This window comes from Dermacentor albipictus, chromosome 1 (assembly GCF_038994185.2).
Source record: "Dermacentor albipictus isolate Rhodes 1998 colony chromosome 1, USDA_Dalb.pri_finalv2, whole genome shotgun sequence".
Taxonomy (NCBI): domain Eukaryota; kingdom Metazoa; phylum Arthropoda; class Arachnida; order Ixodida; family Ixodidae; genus Dermacentor; species Dermacentor albipictus.
In genome coordinates this window covers 419,064,833-419,085,940 of record NC_091821.1, presented here as the reverse complement: position 1 = coordinate 419,085,940, position 21,108 = coordinate 419,064,833, and the positions used below count along the sequence as shown (strand labels likewise).

Sequence of the window (21,108 nt, the reverse complement as noted above, 5' to 3'; positions counted from 1 at the left end):
ATCAAAGAAGAAGAGAAAGACAACGCCGCGGCCTGCGAAGGCGCGGGCGAGCTACAAAATTGCAATGAGCCGGCGTCTCTCAAGCCAGGAGGCTTCGGAGGCGACCGGCGCCGAGCCCCTGCGCGGGCGAAGTTCCCGTGGCTCGCTGGGGTATCCAAATTCGTCGCTGTCGCCATGGTACATCAGCAACCGGAACGGGGTGAGCCTCGGCAGCATGACGATCACGAGTCCCTGCCAACCGCTCTCCGTCTCAGGGAGCGTGAGCGGCATCAGCTACCCGACGTCTGTGTCGTCCAGCATCATTCCCCGCACGCAGACACGACTCGTCGCAGCCAGCGCGAGCGGTGGTGGGCGGCTCGTTCGCGGTGGCGGCGCCGACAGCATGCCACGCGTTTGCAGACCTCTCCGCGTCGGGACCGACACAGCGATCCCCGGCAGCGAGCAGCTCCTCCAGGTGTCCGTGCGCGTTGTGCCGTCTCATGGTCGCCTCGCCCAAAGCCGGTCGTCATCGTGCGGTGGAGGACACGCGTTTCTGCGCCCCACTTCCCGCGTCAGCGTGCGCGTGGGGCCACGGACAAGCAATCCGGTGATTGCCGAACGCATGAGGATCGTGGACAACCTCATGAGACAGGCGAGTGCCGGCAGGCGTGCCACGAAGCGCGCCCTCTCCGTGCCCGCGGAGGCGTCGGACTCTGCAGAACGGGCGGCGCTGCCGTCTGCTGCGAGGACCATTGAGTTCGAGCATCTTGATGTCACGCCGCGAGTATTCACGAGTGTCCAAACGGACGTGAACAGATCGCAGGGGGTGATACCGACAAGGTCAACCAGCTCGCATGAGGAAGTCGGCAGGATGTTGTTCAGTGATTGGGCTAACCGGAAGAATGAAATGTTCGCAGACGTATTCAAGGACAGGAAGGGTTTTTTTGCAGACCTGTTGAAGCTGCGCCATGATGAGGGACACGAACCCGTTGCGCACGCGCAGAAGGTGCCCACTGGCAATTCTTCACGCAGCGACCTTTTTATGACAACCATATCAGAAATGGCAGAAAAGGACGTCCCAGAAACGTCCGCCGAAAATTACACGGTGCATAGCCCTATCGGTCTGTCAACGACAGCTAGAAAGACAGCAATTGAAGAGAAGGTACCGTTGCAAGCAGTAGCGGCTTCAGAAAAACTATATCCGACGTCGTCAGAATTTGACTCGTACGACCTCTCAAGAACAGCGGATTCAAAAACTCGAGCTCTTGAAGCTCCCAGCGACGGAGTTATCCTCGAACCTGGACACGTCGCGCGTGCCAGTGGCGGGGAACTGCTGGGGGGCTTAGAAATAAGTCCGCAAGAGTTAACAAGTCCGCAAGAGTCTGAAGGACCAGCAGCTGATGAAAACTTGACGCAAAGGGAAACTGCGAAGGAAAGCGAGTTAACTGGCTTCGAGCATGCCAGGGGCGGGGCACTGCTGGGGGGCTTAGAAATAAGTCCGCAAGAGTTAACAAGTCCGCAAGAGTTTGAAGGAGCAGCAGCTGCTGAAAACTTGACGCAAAGGGAAACTGCGAAGGAAAGCGAGTTAACTGGCTTCGAGCATGCCAGGGGCGGGGAACTGCTGGGGGGCTTAGAAATAAGTCCGCAAGAGTTAACAAGTCCGCAAGAGTCTGAAGGAGCAGCAGCTGATGAAAACTTGACGCAAAGGGAAACTGCGAAGAAAAGCGAGTTAACTGGCTTCGAGCATACCAGGGGTGGGGAACTGCTGGGGGGCTTAGAAATAAGTCCGCAAGAGTTAACAAGTCCGCAAGAGTTTGAAGGAGCAGCAGCTGATGAAAACTTGACGCAAAGGGCAACTGCGAAGGAAAGCGAGTTAACAGGCATGGTACCAAGACTGGAATATCAGGGTGGCGGGCTCGTTTCATCAGAGCGCACTGAAGTAGTTGAAGTATCTCCAAGAGAAATGACTGATATTGCTGAGTCCGTAGACGATTACGTGACAACTGCAGGTGGCGAAAATTCCGGCAAGTCGTACAAGTCGGTCGCATCTGAGCGGAGCACAGTAGCTGATAGTGCTGCGCTACAAGAGCCGGAGCATATTAAACTCATGCAGCCATCAGCGGCGAGTGATATTGAAGCAAATTTTTTAACTAAGCAGGAAGAGAAAGCAAGCAACGTAACCGAACGTAACGGGGTAACGACCCCGAAAACAGAGAGTGAGGTCAAAATGGAAATACAACTGGAATTAGTTCCCTCAGAGCAGCAGTTTCAGGACAATAAAGTCATGGAAGTGACGCAGGTCTCTCCTCTCTGGAGCATAGAAGCAGCCAGTGCACGCGCTGAAGTGCCGACTGAGGCCAGCGGCTACGGCTACGTTCCTGCGCTCGCAGATTCTACGTTCGAAGCACCTGGGGCAACAAGCGAGGAGCACCAGGTGATGCCGACATCGCTTGAAGGTCCGTTTGTGTCGATGGCTTCCGATATGACTGACTTTCCTGCACTCGACCTGAGTAGAACGCAAGAACCAGATGTTTCAAGACAGCTTCCTTCTTTACGGGAGCCAGACCACAGTGAAGTTCAGACGCAGTTGGTCGAACGACCGCAAACTGATGACAGTGCGCAATTACAAGTGACAGGTAATTCCCATCAACTTGGAGCCTCGGGAGCTCGTCCTGCTACCCGCGGATATGAAACGCTTGTGCCAATCGAACAAGCACCAATGTCTGACGTCAGCGCGACACAGAATGTCGATGATGCCCTGCTCCAACAAAGCGGTGCACCTGCAGCTGATGAAAACTTAACAATAAAAGAAGCTGCAAAAGCAAACGAGTTACGCGACATCGTACCAAGACAGGAAGATCAAGGAAGCGAACCGGCGTCATCGGAAAGTTCTGCTGTAGTTGAGATGAAAGAAACAGAAAAACACGACGGTATTCCATTTAATGAACTTTCTACGGAGCCCACTGATGAAGAATTTTTAGGAGGACGGGATCTTAAGAAGACTCTATATATACCTAGGCCTCCGCAACAAGGGGAAATAGTTTCCACAGAGCCAACACCGCTTTCCGACGTCAGCGCGACGACACAACGCACCGATGATGCCCTGCAGAGCTCGGCATCGCTTTCGAAGGTAGTGCCAGGTGAAACCTTGGTACCCCTTCAATTGGACGAGCTGCCTGATTCGCGGGTCAAAGAAATTATCCTCGAACCTGGACACGTCGCACGTGCCAGTGGCGGGGAACTGCTGGGGGGCTTAGAAATAAGTCCGCAAGAGTTAACAAGTCCGCAAGAGTCTGAAGGAGCAGCAGCTGATGAAAACTTGACGCAAAGGGAAACTGCGAAGGAAAGCGAGTTAACTGGCTTCGAGCACGCCAGGGGCGGGGCACTGCTGGGGGGCTTAGAAATGAGTCCGCAAGAGTTAACAAGTCCGCAAGAGTTTGAAGGAGCAGCAGCTGATGAAAACTTGACGCAAAGGGAAACCGCGAAGGAAAGCGAGTTAACAGGCATGGTACCAAGACTGGAATATCAGGGTGGCGGGCTCGTTTCATCAGAGCGCACTGAAGTAGTTGAAGTATCTCCAAGAGAAATGACTGATATTGCTGAGTCCGTAGACGATTACGTGACAACTGCAGGTGGCGAAAATTTCGGCAAGTCGTACAAGTCGGTCTCATCTGAGCGGAGCACAGTAGCTGATAGTGCTGCGCTACAAGAGCCGGAGCATATTGAACTCATGCAGCCGTCAGCGGCGAGTGATATTGGGGCAAATTTTTTAACTAAGCAGGAAGAGAAAGCAAGCAACGTAACCGACTTGGTGGCACGTGATAAGGAAGAAATAAGTGAAATGGTTTCTTCGTATGCCCGCGGCTTAGTTGAAGCTTCTGCCATGGATAAACCTGTTGCTAAAGAGCAACAGGTCGAAACAAGTCTGGTACCCGTTCCAGTAGAAGAAATACATGCCAATACTTCTTCCATGACGCTTGAACCTGCTGATGCATCTGCGGTGAAGGGGCTCTCCAGGCGACCTCTAACAGAACCCAACGATATCTCTGCAGCAGACGATCACGCCTTAATGAAGCTGACCGAGAAAGTAAGCGAAGTACGGGACATGGTCGCAAGTCAGCCTGATGAAAGCAGCGATCTCGTACCGTCAGAAGACACTCAGGCGGCCAGTGTGAAGGAAACAGAAGTAATAGTACCGTCAACGCTTGAAACTTCCCAAACGTTTCCTGTCATTGAATATATATCTGCACCAGTCGCGGAAACGTCTGACCAAGCCACTGCAAGCAAAGCCGCTCCACCAGGCCAAATGCTGATGACAAAGACTGGGGAATATTCAACCGATGCATCAGCGGAGGCAATCTTAAAAGAAAACGAGCAACCTGCAGCTCAAGGACCGGTAGACTACGCCGCGCAGTTCTGGGACAGTGAAACTATGCAGCTTGCGCTCACAAACATGTGGACCCCGGAAAGTGGCACAGTGCTCGCGGAGGATGCAAGCCGTGGAAGAAATGTTGTTGACGTTATGGACGTACCCGAAGTTCAAACCGTGACAAGTTTAGACGGACCGTTCATCCACAGTGAACCTGAACGAACAAGTATGGAAGCTTTAGGTAGCGGGGCTGTGTTTGTTGGGGAAGCAATGTCGGGTTCGACTGGAACTGCACGTGATACTGCTGAAGCCGTAAAGGAAACATCAGCGCCCACGGATGAAAATGTAGTGGACTACGCTGCGCAGTTCTGGGATAGTGAAGCAATTAAGCTTCAACTCACAAATATGTGGACTCCAGAAGGTGGTGCCGTGGTTGTTGAAGACATACAAGCGGATATTATGGTACCTGATCACGTCGCTGCTCTTTCCGATCAATATCCAGTAGTTGAAACACAACCTACGAGCAGCTCGGCATCGCTTTCGAAGGAAGTGCCAGGTGAAACCTTGGTACCCCTTCAATCTAACGAGCTAACTGATTTGCCGGTCAAAGAAATTATCCTCGAACCTGGATACTTCCAGCATGGCAGGGGCGGGGAACTGCTGGGGGGCTTAGAAATAAGACCGCAAGAAGCGACAGAAGAGACAGAACGGGCAGAGAGCGGTGACATTGAGGCGCTCCCTGATGAACGGCCTATTACTTCAGGTCAGGAAAGTGGCATGGTTCACATAGGATTGGAGGGAGAGGAGGCAACAGACGCACCGTCCGGCGGCGTGGTAGCCATAAGTGCGGACATGGGAGCGCTACCGCAGCCTGCACTGCCAACCTTACTGGAGCACCCAGAGCATCCAGGCTGCAAGGAAGGAGCAATAGAAGAGTATGCAGAGAGCGCCGTGGCTGAAGTGGTTCCCTCTGGACGGCCTACAGCAATAAGTGGGCAAAAAGACGCACTAGGACTGGAACTTCCCAGTAAGGAAACAGAAGGTGAACCTATGACCAGCGCGGAAGCCGAGATGTCAGCCGTGAATGTGATACCGGAGCTTACATGGTCAGTGAGTTCGGATCGTCCGACAGAGCATCCAGAACGCGAGCCGGAGGCAACAGAAGAGACAACAGCCGCGGCAGCCGAGTCAGACTTCACAGACCAGCAACCGAATAAAGCAGAACAAATCAAACGAACAGCAGGCGACCAAGTGGGTGACAAATTCGACAGAACAGTGAACGAAGAACGTGGACCACTGCTTGCCATCACGAGGATGGAGAAGCATTCTTGTGAGAAAACAAGCGAACGTATCTTGAAGCGGTACGGTGACACAGGGCCCATGGAGAGTGTGACTGGAGCGCACGAAAGTTTTGTGATTGCGGAGACAGAAACGCAGTTATTCGGTGCGGAGGCGAGAGACTCGAGCATGAGAAACGCACCGGAGAAAGCTCGGACAGAAGCTGAATGCAGTCAGTCGAAGTTCGAGCCAGACGTGTTTTTGGCGGATTTATTTGGAAAAAGCAGTATCGAATCAACAGAGCCAAGTCAGCCTTGCGATTACATTGCAAGGCCTTTAAACATTTTCGACGACGTTGCTGGAGCTGCGGCTACCAGCACTACCGAGGCAGTCACCGGGAAGCAATCGCCTTTAGAAGACGCTGTGATTCAGAGGGGTTCCGAAGGCACCAAAGAAAGTAGTCCGTACTGTCCCGAAAAACAAGCGGTAGATTATGACAACGCTCCCGACCACATTAACTTAGTAGGTGAAGCGTCCGGAGGAGCATCACCTTCTTTTTCTCCAAAGGGCTCGCCCTTGGCTACCTATAGCCCATTTCCAGAAGCGGAGTTTGCATCCCTAACCAGTCAGGGCCAGTATGTGCCTCGTCCAACATTCGACCTAGAAAACAAAAGCACCAAGTTACAAGCATATACAAAAGAAAGCGACTTCGCCATCAAAACTGCAGGGGCTTCTCAATACCAGTCATCCTTGAACGCAAAAAGCAACTCATCCGTGGATAAATTGCTCCAAACGCTTCACAAGCCGCCTCTACGCTTGAGTGGCGGTTTGTTTCAACAGCAATTAGTAAATGTGAACGCGTTGTCTGTACCACTAGGGAAATGTGCTTTCACAGACGCCGTGTTACCTTACAGCGTTTATAAGAGTCCATTCCATTCAATGAGTTCTGCATCAGAACTAGATTCAACAAAATATGAAGACGGTTGCCAGAAAATGAGAGAGATTCCAGAAAATCCTTCCGGCCCGAGTTCAGCCAAACCAACCGGTGAAATGCAGGCTGATGCGGCGTATGTCAGTCTAACAGAAAACAATGTCGATACCTCGCCTTTAGCCGATGAAGGCGAAGAAATGCCTAATTGCGACGCCACCTTAAACAAAAAAGAAACAGGCTTTCAGCTGGACGCTGCTGCGTATCAACAAGCACCTCCGAAAGTTGAAGACATTGCACTCATTGAAGCTCAGGACCAATATGGCCACAGTGAGACAGCGTTATCAACGCAACGCACGGACTTAAAACCAGTTTCCCTGCCTTTCGACGAGACAAAAGTGCATGATGACGACGGCCAGCCGCTGGCGGATTGCGTGTCTCTGTCTTGCGCTGAAAACTTGCAAGCGCTGTCTGATGAGCAGGCCAAGTTACGCTCTGCTAACATGTCCCTCCAGGCGGCTTTCGCGCCACTTAAGATTGGAACTCCGCCTCTTGGAACGCCGCCCCTCGCAACGCCGCCCGTCGAAACGTCACCCGCACTAACGCCGATCACCGGAACGTCGATGTTTGAACCGCCAGCGACCAGCGACGGGCAGTACACAACTCCCTTCAAAACTGTGACTGGTCAAGAGCCGTCTGAAGATCATACGGAACCAGTCTGTGCCGCAGAATACATCGGCCAAGCACGTTCTACGGATCGCGAGCCGTGTAACTCCGCAGACAATACCACTCCAAGTGTCCCGATACCATACGAAACTGGCGTGACCAAATGTGAAGCTACCAATTACTCCGGGCAAGCGCGTCACCAGCTGCCACTGTTTTCTTTTACAGAAGACAAACAGCCTTTCAGCGTGGCTAGAAAGGATTCGAATCCGCTAGGATTTGCTGCCGACTTGCACAAGTGGTTCCGTACTGAAGACACCGCGACGGCCGAATACCCTATCAGCGTACAAGCTGAGTCGACTGAAGATGATTCATCTGGGATCGAATTTCCTCCGTGGCCCAGTCACTCAGAGACCGAACCAGAAAAGGCCTTTCATGCTGTTGACTTGCCAGCAGCTGCGCCGGACAAAGAAGGCGCGAAAAAAAACTTGGCAGTTCCGTCCTTGTTACAAGAACTGGAAGGAACATTTGTATGTGATCCGACCGAAAAAGACAATGGTGTCGAGAACACGCGAGAATGTGTCCACACGGGCAGCGTCAGCGGAATAGACCAAGGTTCAGTCGCGGCTTCCCTCAACAGTATCCCGGCTCATGCTGAACCTCAGAAAAGCGGTTTAGCAATCGCCGCCGAAATAGATGGAGCGGGCAAGACAAAAATACAAAAGCGAAGGCTCTCGTTCAGCGACGAAGTCACTGCCAGTAACGACGCAGCTTTTCGTGAAAAAAATAAGCTACTGGTTGGTTACTCTGACGTCGGTTCCAGAGCAGACGCATTGGCCTCGGAAAATGTTGCTCGTTCTCCAAGAAACCAAGCAACGTACATTTACCTTGCCGGCGCCACGATTCCGGAAGAAGAATATTCCAGGGACAAACACGAGCTGTCATCTGCGCTGGACAGTGACACATCAGACAAGGCGGGGGACGAGGAATTAAAGCGGCCCTACAATGCGAGGCAAAGTGTACCAGATGACGATTGGAACAATGACGAGCACAGCGCAGGTAGCGCGTTCCAACACGGTGAATTTTCGGCAAGTACATCTGTGCAATCCGCTCCCAAAGACGTCACCGCAGCGACGAATGCCACGTGGAGGGCAGGGAACAGAGACGACGACTTGCAGCGTCCCCTGTACGCCGAGACGGGTTTCGAGGATGCAAGGCGCCTAGTGAACAAGTCCTGGCTATCCCTGCGCACTGGTAGCGCCGACTACAGCAGCGAGAACGTAGAAAATACTCGCGGTGACGTAACGGCGCTTGGCGACCGTCGCGCGATCGCCACGGAAGTGGGAGACAATACCTGGGAAACCTCGACCAGAGACTTTGACTCCAATGCCCCAACAGGCGCTGCCACGAGCGATCCTCTGGGCACAGGAGGTGTCCCCTCAAGCGAGCGAAAGGGTTCACTAAGCAGCGTCAGTGTAGGGTACACCCAGGAATCGCACCCAAATGACGGCAATGTTTCTTCTTACAGTGTAGACGCCTCGGATGACATGGAAAGCCTGAAGGTGCGCCTCTTCGCAACGAGACGCCGCTCCCAGGTCCCAGGAGACATTCCCGACGACGTGATTAGGAAAAGTGAGCCCACATCAACGCTCAGCGCTTCCCACGTTGTGGCTACGGACGCACCGTTTCCGTGGGAGCACACACGCAGCGTTGATTCAGAGACCGGATACGCCCCCGCGACCATACTAAGAGACGACGCCTACCAAATGAGCTTGCCGGGCTCGGCAGTGGCTGAGGGTGCGGCAGACGTAGCCAACGCCAGCGAACACGAGGTTCCCAAGGCAGGAAAGGAAACTACGAAATCGGAAAGTGCATTGTCGCCCGCATTCGGAAACGTGTTAAACGCCGAAGAAGGCCCCACGCGACATGGCGAAGAACAGCCCGATGCGGGTATGACGGCACGAGCAGCCCCGATTCAGCTGGAACCTTCCCAACGCGGAGGGAGCGAGTCGCCCACGAGTGACGACGAAGAAGGGCGTATGGAGCACCTCTTGAAGGAGGCAGGCGAGGACAGAAAGGACGACGCCCAGGACATCAGTCAGGAAGTGCCAGACGCTGACGACGAGAGTCCGAAGCTTGCTTCGCACTGCGAAGAGCTGCGATTCGAGAATTTCAGAACGGTTGTGGAACGCATGGCGGATCTGTCGACGCGAAGCGAGGCAAATATCGTGTACGAGTCGTTCGTTCCCGCTATTGGCAAAGCCAGCGACATGCTCGATAACGTTTATTATGGTACTGCATTCAAAGTCCGCGTCGTGGACGACTACGATTTACCGTCCATCATGTACGACCGCTGGAACGAAGATGCTGCCAGCGTGGCTCCAACGATCAAGACATTTTGGACCTACAGCCCACACAGCTTCTTGGTGTCCGTCGACGAGAACGGTACGTATTTATCTTTTCATTTCTTTTACCTTTTAGTAATGGTTCCCTGGTGAAATGAAACCAATGCATGAAATTCAGCACTTCGTTTTTGATAATAGCACCCTAAGCGACAAACGCCGAAGCGATATAAGTTAAAACTCACGCGCGAAATTTCAGTAATAGAACACCACGTTCTTTTTTGTTGTTTTTATTCTTGTTTATTTAAGAAGCCCGTTTTCCTAGCACTGCACTCTCGCTCTCATGCAGTAGCTGTATTTTTCTCTTTTACATGTCGAATGAAAACGCATGTCTGTTAGTATATTAGCACAATATTTACCGTAATTTCGACACTGGCTGGAGCACTCGCATGCGAGATTTCGCGCGCGAGCGCTCTAACTCCGGCAGCAACGTTGGGCGGAGGCCGAGGTGGGAAAGAGGAGAGGCTGCGCCTGCTATTGGGTGAGAAAGGCAGAGCACGTGCACGTGTCCCTTTCCCGTTGCTTGTACAGCACGAGCACTCCGAAGAGAGAAAGGACGTAGTATTTCAACTAGAGCCTTCTCGCTGGATATTTCACGCGCTGCAGTGAACCGAATTTCGTTACGCTATCGTGCGTGATCGTTGAGCCGCCAGCATATTCGAGAAAGTCACAGCTGTCCATATACTACAGGCCCAATCACGCGCAATGTTTTCGCAAGCACAGGATAGCACCTCAGCGCCATCCCGCCGTCGCTTTAGGTTGCGTAAATCATTCCAAGTTATCTCCACTTGCTCAAGCAAACAGCGCAGGTTATATGGAGAATTTCGATTAGGCAGGTACGAGCTCATGCTCCTCGAAACGTCGGGCGACGTACCTGGCAACGTCCTGGCAACGTCCTGGCAACGTCCTGGCAACGTCCTGGCAACGTCCTGGCAACGTCCTGGCCACGCGGTTACACGCGGTTAATTTACTCTTTGCAGCTGCATGTTTGCGGCATGTTTGCCAATATGTTCGGTGATAGATAGATAGATAGCTAAACTTTATTAAAAGAATAATCAGAAAAACCGCTAATGGTCGGAGCCCTTAGTCCAGGGCTCCGCTGGCTTTTGCCATCTTCTCAGCTCTCTTTATCAACTTGAGCTGGTCGTCGAGGGCCGAGCTGGACAGCAGTGCCTCCCATTGCTCCCTCGTGGTGTTCGTGTCTGGGTGTTCTATGTTGTGTAGCACGCACTCCCACGTAATGTGGTATAGGGTTGGTGTGACCTCACACCCCGGGCATTCGTCCCTGTAGGCAGGCTGTGGGGTGTATCCGATGTAATATGTGTAGGTTCGTGTAAGTGCCTGTCTGGAGCCTACGCCAGGCAGCGGCATCCTCTGTCTTTAGGTTTCGATGGGGTGGTGGATATCGCAAGCGACGCCCTCTGTGGTAGTTCACGATGGCTGAATACTCGAGGTCGACAGGGTCCAGGTCTTCTGCAGCCGGCGTGATGAGGGCAAGGCTTGTCATGGTTCGTTCACTCCGAGCATAAGTCAGCCGAAGAATGTAACTATGAACATCGAATAACACGCGCGTGAACAGAAACGTATTGGCAACTAGATCGTCAAGTTTAGAGGGACACAAAGGAGAAGGAAAAAACACAATTTGAGTTGTATTAGTAAATTGCTCCCCAACAATCCGAAAAGTGGCGCTCTCACCCATACAGAAGCCTTGAAGAGACTCCGGAACGAAAGACGCCGCCTTGAAATTCCCGCACTGGCTCGATGCGACGTCGTGCATTTTTATTTCGTTTGCTCGGGCTCAGTTAATCTTTTTATTGCTGAAGATGGACTACAGACTGTATTCCTAAAAAAGCCAGAGAATTAACTTGGTGAGTGCAAGTTTAAAAAGAAAACCTTCACTGCGACAACGGCCCAAACACAGAGAGACAGACAAAAATACTTTGATAACCGTGACAATAAACAGACTTACTGACACTGCAGTTCCCGCGCGAAATTCATGAAATCGAAGTTTGGAAGTTTTCACTTCATTTCTTGTTCTAGTAATCAGTCTCTGACCGTAAAATTAACGAAATTATTGTCTTGAAGAAATACTCTATTAGTATAAACTGATTTACCGTTTTTTAGTGTCCCTTTAGGCACACGTTTCCCGGAAAGCGCATGTTCCTTGAAACAAAGCGCACGTTTCCTGAAGCCACACCAACCGACGTGCAAAAAGGCCGGTCGTACAAAACAACTGCATGCAAGTTTCCAACGATATTCAAACCTCTCCAGCAGACTTCAACAGCCCGAGCGAGTTCGACAAGTCGGATGGCACCGACGTACGCGCTTGTTTTTAAGCCTCATAGTTTGCGAACGTGCACCCGCTGATTCGGCACGTCTCGCAAAAGACCCGCGCTCACCATGCGCGCAGGCACGCACAGTGGCATCATCAGCGCCATCGTGTTCGAGGACGAGCAGGCCTTCTGCTCGGCCAACAGCGTCAAGCGCGACTTCCTGGCGAGCGGTGTCAAGCGGCAACTGTGGGACGCACTGCTGAGCGTGCAGCACGGCAAGAACTTGTTCACCGTGGTGCCGGCCGAGCAGGTGGGCGCCTACTACCGCCATCTGGGATTCTACACGTCGGCCAGAGGCCTCATCCTCCACGGAAAGCTGGCGTCATACACGGACCTCGCGCCGCTCGGTCAATTCCCGCTGCCGGACGGTGTCGAGGTGAGCCGATTCGCATTGGTGACTCGAGTATCCTCATTCGGAAGCAACGGGGGCGCCACTTATGAACGTGTATACCACTACGCGCACGATGTGCGAAACAGCGACGGATTATACACTCCGCGGATGTTTGTTATACTTCTGCTCAGTACGTTCTGTCTACGGTCGCGGACTGCTCAGAACTGTGGGGTTAAGCATAGCCAGTCATGCAGCCCCAGGCCGATTCTCAGCAACGGAGATGTGTCATAGTCATACTGATGCGGCAGGACTTATGTCGAGTCCCTGCATATCTAATTCACGTAACGATACTCTGAGCGAAGATTGTACAGATCTTAAAACATAGAGAGCAATGTTAAGGTGCATTTCTAAATGACGCTTCAGCAATAGTAAAACTGCACCACTGTTACCTTGAGGAGGACACCAATTGGTAAGGCAGAAAAGACAAAAACTAAACACGGTTGGCGACGCGGCACCAGCTCGCAATGACGTCATATATTTTTACAGCATGTACTCGTGCCTATAGTTGATTAATTGTCTACCGCGAGGAATGACTGCATTGCATTTTTACGTAGCAGAAGATTCATCCTAGCAAGTTTTGAAAACCTTTCCTGCTCCAAAATGGCCCAAGTACGCTATAATACTTTGAAATTTGTGACGTGACATTAAAGCACGGGTGCTGAGCTTTCGGAGCAAAATACGAAAAAGAAAGGAAGTTTAGACTTCATCACCTTCTGAAATAATCAACTGTTTCTCGACTTAAAACACTATTGTCAAAGAGTACGTTACCGGTGTAAATTGATCCAGCCTTCCTCCATTATATTGTCCCTTTTCTCGTCTGCCGAAAGTATTGCTCGTGGTCGCAGAATTGGTCGGTTTTCAGCGAACAAACTGTGCCTATAACATAGCCAAGTTTGCCGTCGAGAAGTCTAGGGATTTGCTTTTTAGAGCGCAGCTCTTAGGCGCCCGTCCTTGCGGCGAGCGTCGGCGTCCCTCGTAACCGAGCGAACGAGCACAGCGAAGGATGAAAGAGCGAACGCGGAGCGCAGCGGCGGATGAAAGGCGGAAGTAGCGAAGAGAGCGCGAGGAGGACAGTGGAGAAGGAGGGTGCAGCGGAACCATGAGCCGTTTACGCGGAGGAGGGTACGGCAAAAGTGCGAGAAGAAAACTTTAGTGCCGCGCAAGACGCGCTCTGTGGCGACGATGACTAAGAGATGGCGCCAGAGTAGCGCGCGTAGCCTGTTCATCGATGACGCCACCGATACCACATGTGAAAACAAAGCCCTGCATGAGCGGAGCTCTGACAGCGGCGGCTGCTGTCAAGTGCGCCCACGCGTCACCCGCGCACTGCCTCTCGCAATCTCCCGATTGGCGAGGCAGTCGCGCCACACTTCGCTCCGTTTGCATCGTGCCGCACAAGACGGATTGTCCGCGACAGCCGATATATCGCGAAATGAAAACACGTATACAGCTGCGCTCAAATTTTGCATTACATGGTATCGTAGTCGTCGGAGAATATTTTTTTTTCTTTCATACGTAAACTGCTGAAAGGTAGCCGGATCGTAATGCGGTAGGTAACACTTATCCGCAGGGACGCGCCAAGCACGGCAATGCTTAGCAGATCGCGCCAAGGCTTTGAGTTTGCCTGTAAGTCTGCACCACACCAGGCTGTTTGCTAATGGAAAATCCTATGGCTACGACAGAGCTAATGACATTGTTTACGAAATTGAAGTGGCAGCAACCACGGTCACAAGCAACGTGTCGCCGGATGTACTTCACAAATGGTCTGTCCCAACCCCATCTTCTCTCTGGTCGCGCGAGATGTATAGGGAAGTGCGAGGGGTAGCGGCCTCCCCCATGTGCTAACCCGGTCATATTATTTATTAATACAGCACGCTGTCAAAAAGAGATTACTTATGTGCGATCATAATGACTGCAATTCGGATGTTATTAAATGCATTAACCGAAACATGGCTCTGTAGTACTGTTGAGAACAATGAACTTTTCTCTTGTGTAACTAAATACAATGTATTTCGTCATGGCAGACCTGACCGAATCGGCGGTGGTGTTCTGATAGCATGCAGTGAATGATCAAATTCAGTGTTCCCCTGTCGTCGTTAGAACCAGGGTGTCAAATGAACCCGAGCAGAAAATCGAACCTGAACAGAAAATCGTACCCGAACCGACAATTTTGGTTCGACAATGTTAGCGGTTCGTCACGAAACAGTTCAAGCATATAAGGCGGTGACGGACGCTCAACAGCTTGCGCGGTTCTTCGAATAACTGCTTCTTCAATCGGCGCAACCTACTAGCAGATTGCTACTACTGGCGAGTTGCGATGTGGGCGAGAAAGGGAATAGCCGGTGGTGTTCTGGTAACTACGGCCACCTCGGCAGAGACGCTTGCACTTCTGAAGTCGGCCATGGCAGTTGTGTTCTGCGGTCAAAAGGTTGTTTCAGGGGCTCCGCGGTATCAACAATCCTGGTAACGCTCCCAATTCGGCAGTTAGGTCAACTTGTTGTTAAACCAATAAACTATATAAACACGGAAAGCGGAAAAAACAACGTCCTGGAGGAGGGACATCAACGATTTCAGCTACGTGCGTGACTTATCGTAACCATAAAGGTGCGTTCGATAATGAATGACGTCACCTTCTCAGTGAGCGGTAACCGCGGCTGTAAACGCGTGCTATGGTTCAGCTCACGTTTGGTGCTCAGCCAAGCAGAGTGCAACACTCTTAGAGTAGTGGATATTATTCGTGGTGCACAAGGTGTAGCTTTTGCTTTCTTTGTCTGCCCTTACACCAGCGTCAGACTACATGCAGTTGCAGATGCGCAAGAAATATCGACGTTTGGTTCAGCACAAACTGTCCTTGTTCGTCGCTCAGAAGCATAAATGTCCTCACCTGGTTTTGAACAAAGCAGGAAATTGATCGTAATGTCAAATCCCGGCTTCTGTCTTTGCCAAGACTAGAAGTTTGAAGTTGTAATTTATGTAACATAATGTGAATTCATGCTGTCTTCAACACCATAGATCAGATGCCACAGTTCTCTCACTGTCAATCCTATAGTAAAAACCTGAAGCAAAAAGAAATTAACTTATTATGCTGCTGTCAATTAAAGTAACGAGTGTGGAAGCTACGCAGACTGACGCAAGGATTCTCACTAATTACCTGTGTCTTTACCATGTACATGAAAATTCCCCTGTATCTGCGTAATTCATTCGTAAATTCCTGCCTCTCTTGATGAAACTTGTGCATGCACCATGCGGGCAAGTCGATAGCGCTATTAAACATATCGCCATGGGTCAGGATAAAATGTACTGCGTCGAACTGCTTTGCAAACCAGTTCAGTTTTTCGAACTATTTCGCGAACCTTAATAAATTCTTATTTCTCCGAACCGGAAATGTACCTGAACGAAATCGAAGTGCGTTGAACCCAAACGAAAACCTAATCAGTATTTTTTTTTTCGGTTCGACACCCTGGTTAGAACAGCGTTAGAAATAACGTACTGCATAACTGTGAACTTCAAGATAGTATTGGGAACGTGCTATCGATTGCCATCAACTGCAGCGACGAACTTTCATGACGGCCTCAATGAGGTTACTGTCCTTTTCCCTCTCGTGCCTGTTCTGCTGCTTGGTCATTTTAACTTCAGGAATATTGTGTGGTCAAAGTTATTCCCATATCCTAACCTCATTTCTGCTTAATCTGGACATTTAATTCGCATTTATAACGAATTCTGACTGAACAACGCATCAATTTTCGAACACCTGTTACGGCCACCACATCATTGCTTTTTGACCTTCCGATCACTTCTTCGATTACTCTCATTGCAGGCCCTAACGATCACACCGTAGTTTACGCTGTACTCTCGCTGGCAATTTCTAGGGTACGTAAACGATTCAAAACAATTTCAGATTACAGCAAGGCCGACTTCAATGCCCTTAACACCAACCTGTCCTCGTTTTACAACGGACGCTATATATGACTAACCTGCCGTAGTTTTTTCGGCGTCCGGCAACTGCAACGGACTTGGCGATTTCTAACAAACCCATACGGGTGCAGTGCGGCGGCGCAGATGTCTAAATGCGGAAGAGATTAGAACGCTCGCTGTGAACAATAGCGTGACGTCAAGGTTATCGCAGTATATAAGCAGGAGAGGTATCGGCGCTAGAAACAGCTGCGTTATCGATGGGGCGGACACGTATAGTTCGTACACCCGAAGAACAACATGCGTACGAGGATCGCCGGAGAGAACAGTAACGAGAATGTAAACGCTGCCGGCGCGAAACGACCACCAACGAAGAACGTTCCCGCGACGCTGAACGAAAACGACAATCGCGAGCCCGGGCACCTCCGAACGAGCAATGACGCCAGACTCGCAACGCAAAAAATGACAACCATTTCACTTTGTGAAGATGGAATGATAGAGAAAGCACTTTGCTTTTCGTTTGAGATCTTTGACTGTCGCCAGCCTTCGCTGCCATTCAGTCTTCACAGAGTGGAATGGTTGTCATTTTTCATGTTACTTTCTACTTGAATACGTTAACCGAACAGTCGTTGAGAACTGGATCCTGTTCGAAAAGAATGGTTTAGAATTAACGCTCAAACACATTCCCCATTATAAAACTTTACTCAAGCAAAAATGCCCCGTGATATAATAGACATTTGAACCGTCTTTTTAGCAACAAGAAAATGCGTTTTTTTATGGTGCTCGCACATATCGGTCAGCTGCAAGTTAGTTTAATTACAAAACTGCCAATTCTACTTATCATGCCGAATTAAAGGAAAGTTCAAATTTTTTAACCACACGCTACTGGACGTGCTGAAAAATAACTGAAAGCAATTTTAGAACACTGTGCGAAACGACAAATATAAAGCAAAATCACTTTTAGCAGTTGCAAATTTGGTTCCTGATCAGCTGTGCGCGACAATAAACTAAACATTTATGAAAATATTATCTGATCTATCAAGTAAAAATGGTCACCTCCGTTCGCATCATCATTCTTACCTTTGTGCCAATGAACTACATAGTCGTTACATAGGAGGGCGTCCGCGCTATTATTAAGGGGCTCAATACATCATCGTCTAGCAAGGTATACTGACGGAACAATTTTAAATTTCTAAAAAAAAGAGAATTGTAAATTTCTTTATTCGGCACATGTTTTCTACATTTAAGAGGAAACTTCGTCACCACTCGTTGGGAAAGTGATTGTTTTGTTTATTTTGCGCTTCTCTATGTGGAATAGTATGTTCTCTATGTATATTATGTCTGTTATGTGTATTATATGTCTATTATATTCTCTGTGTGGATCTGCCTTTTGTGTTTATACTTTATTGTCATTACCGTGACCTGACTTGTTTTGTGTGTTAATGATTTTTTTTTTTGTTTTCATAGGATTGCTACTGCTGGTAACCGCATCAAGTGTACTTTTTCTATGTATTTAATGTTGGAGGTCCCTCCCCAGTCTTTGACAATGGGACTTCCTAGAGTTACTTTTCCTGTACGAAATTTCAATCGCATCAATAAACTGAAACTGAAAAACAAAAAAAAGTCCGCCGCTACAAAAAGTGTGGCCAGCCCAATTTGAACGCGCATTGACGCGCAATAACGCGCCTTCTCGCAGATCGTCAAGTTCAAGAAGCAGATGTACGCGTCGCTGCTGAGCTTCGACAAAAGCACGCTCGGCTTCGGTCGCAAGCGGTTCTGGAGGATGACGCTGCGCGAGGGCCCCATCTCGTTCCGCGTGGCGCTCCAAGGCGGGGGAGTGTGCGGCTACGCGGGCCTCCAGAACGACACGCGCGGCGTGCCCGTCGTGCGCTGGCTGGTGGCCGCCGACGAGGGCGTGGCGGTCCGCCTGCTGCACAACCTGCTGGCCGGCTCGTTGACGTTCCGCCAGCGCGGCGCCTGGATGGCGCTGTACGCGCGCAGCCACGCGTCGGCCGCGCTCCTTCGGCACCTGGACACCAGCGGCTTCCAGCCGTGGATGCTCGTCTTCAACCGGCGGGAGCCGTTCCTCCAGTACAGGAACATCGCGGTGCTCACCTACATATGAACGTCACCCACTTCAACTTCGACTTTTCGCTGATGTTACGCATGCGCGGGGAGATTTCCGTTTTTATTTGTTATTGGTTATTGGCAATGAAACTACTATATGCAAGAATTCTTTGGTGCGCTGCTGCTCTCGACTGCACGTGTACGCGCCAACTGTTAACAGCGATATATCATACCTGCCGTGGTTGCTCAGTGGCTATGGTGATGGGCCGCTGAGCACGAGGTCCCGGGATCGAATCCCGGCCACGGCGGCCGCATTACGATGGGGGCGAAATGCGAAAACACCCGTGCGCTTAGATTTAGGTGCACGTTAAAGAACCCCAGGTGGTCGAAGTTTCCGGAGTCCTCCACTACGGCGTGCCTCATAATCAGAAAGTGGTTTTGGCACGTAAAACCCCATAATTTAACAGCGATATATCATTGTGCGTACACGGGAGAGAGCGCGTCGTTAATTATTTCACGATCCAGCACATGTTACAAGGCCGCAAGAAAGCGTATTTGGAACGCCTTAACCGAATCTTAGCCCAACTATAGGTTAAGGTTAGCGCAGCAAGGCAGCAACACTTTCACGCTTAACAGCCGAACGTCGGATGCACTTGTTGGCACTTCCAAGTAGCGCCGGCTAATTTAGTTACAAACACAGAAACGACGTTTTCTTTGTATGCGTGTCCTAATATCTGGGCGGTTTCGCAAATAAAATTGACAGAGTGCGCAGCGAATAATTACGAGCCAACAATACGCATATTCTAGAAATAAATGTAAGTTAATTTTAAATTACTCTACGGTGCGCAATGTTAAAGGGCTCGGGAACTTAAGTGAAATTGAAAGATATTTATCGGATGTAACAGAAGCTTTGCATTCCTAGCAATGTAGAGCAAAAGTGTAAGACCATGTGTTTAGTTTTTGAATAGATTACATGAGAAATATATATTATGTAACGATAATACACTAAGTGTAATTTCTCAGCGTTATGATTCTCAGTGGTTACTCATGCACTTTCTGTAATGCTGATAAACATCTAACGCATAAACTGGCTGTGCAAAAAAGGCAGGTAGGAATAGGCTAGTATTGTCAACAGCCCGGAATATTTCATTGGCTAACGTATGAGTGCAATACTTGAAATCCTTTTCCGGAGGTGAAGAAACGTTGAGTGTATGCCGGTAGTGTTCAAATTGTACGTTACGCCCGAATCGTGTTGATTAAAGCTCCCGGATACCACAGATGCTATGTAGCTTGAACGATCATAAGTGTGGATTTAATGAAGTCAAATAAAGTACAAGCCGAAGGAGAACTGCGGGTCATATTACAAACAAGTGTATGCACCCTGTCATCTCCGAACAGACGAACTATAAGTCTCGCGAATGGAGTGACCGGTAAAGAGAGTCCAAAGCACTGAATGCTGCCTTGGACACACACACACACGCACACGCACACACACACACACGCGCGCACACACACACACACACACACACACACACACACACAAACACCCCGCCGTGGTTGCTCAGTGGCTATGGTGTTGGGCTGCTGAGCACGAGGTCATGGGATCGAATCCCGGCCACGCCGGCCGCATTTCGATGGGGGCGAAATGCGAAAACACCCGTGTGCTTAGATTTAGGTGCACGTTAAAGAATCCCAGGTGGTCAAAATTTCCGGAGTCCTCCACTACGGCGTGCCTCATAATCAGAAAGTGGTTTTGGCACGTAAAACACCAAATATTATTATTATTACACACACACACACACACACACACACACACACACACACACACACACACACACACACACACACACTGTTGGATCTGGAGGACAATCCCAATTGCTGACCCCCAGATATTGGACCTTGCCGTTGGGTGCGGGAGTTGGCCGAGGTTGAGGAGGACGTCGGGATGAAAAACTGGAGGTTTATTTACATTATTTACACTGAGAGTACAAATAAACTAACAGTCATAAAGTCATTACGGGCCGGCAGCAACTCGGATGCTGCGGCCCGTGGCAAGAAGCTCGAAAGAGATGAATGAAGGAATGCTCTCTTGCTGCTCCCGGTCTCTGGCTTTTAACCCCTTCGGTGTCTCGGAGTCACGTCACGTTCGACCAATTGGCGAGCCCGCTCAGGTGGCGTCATTTTCGGCCACTCGGCGAACCCGCTCAGGTGGCGTCATTTTCGGCCAATGGTAGGCGCCTGTGCGAAAGTAAGTCGCACCCGGCGCAGAGGGTCGCTCCACTGTCTCCACCTGCCCGAGGGAGTACTTCTATGCGGTATTGCCTTCCTATATGAGAGTGGCTTGTTGGGCTAGTTGGTACATGGTTATGCTAGGAGAATGCCAGCAAACTTTAGAGTAGGAAAAAATCGAGAGGCAGACATAGACAAAGAGACAGGAAGGTGGCTGGACTAACAACTGAACTTTATTCATGAAAACGACGTTCCCCAAGTCCGTACTGAACATGTGCAGGCACATGTTCAGTACGGACTTGGGGAACGAAATATAAAAACGAAATATATGTGCCCCTATTTTATTATTCGCCAAAATAAGGTACATAGACTATTTTTCCACATAGTCCCCACAACGGCTCGGACATTTGTCCCATCGCAACACTAAACTTGAGATGCCACTGTGGAAAAATTCGTTCGGCTGGCTGCGGAACCACCGTCGGACTTCACGGCCTTTTGCGAACTCGCAGCATCACCCACACCACCACCTCACACTTCTCAAAGTGAGGCACCTTTCC

The 21,108-nt window shown here is 50.2% G+C and overlaps 1 protein-coding gene across 2 annotated transcripts; it reads left to right on the top strand.

The window, feature by feature from the left end:
• Positions 1-18,610, top strand: LOC135900405 (mucin-17-like). 2 transcript variants are annotated; one of them, XM_065429897.2, is made up of 3 exons: positions 1-9,662; positions 12,030-12,328; positions 17,952-18,488. In XM_065429897.2, exons 1-3 carry the CDS (start codon positions 65-67, stop codon positions 18,378-18,380), a joined length of 10,326 nt encoding a protein of 3,441 aa, XP_065285969.1. In that variant the 5' UTR covers positions 1-64; the 3' UTR covers positions 18,381-18,488. The 2 variants fall into 2 exon arrangements, with proteins under 2 accessions (XP_065285969.1, XP_065285970.1); XM_065429898.2 differs by lacking the exon at positions 12,030-12,328 and having other exon boundaries at positions 17,952-18,610.
• Positions 18,611-21,108: the final 2,498 nt, after the last annotated feature.

Bases quoted from the DNA above. Each gene is read 5' to 3' on its own strand.
- LOC135900405 (XM_065429897.2), top strand. From the start codon at position 65: ATGAGCCGGCGTCTCTCAAGCCAGGAGGCTTCGGAGGCGACCGGCGCC. The intron at 9,663-12,029 runs GTACGTATTTAT...CCATGCGCGCAG, and splicing joins GGTGTCCGTCGACGAGAACG to GCACGCACAGTGGCATCATC. The intron at 12,329-17,951 runs GTGAGCCGATTC...GCCTTCTCGCAG, and splicing joins CGCTGCCGGACGGTGTCGAG to ATCGTCAAGTTCAAGAAGCA.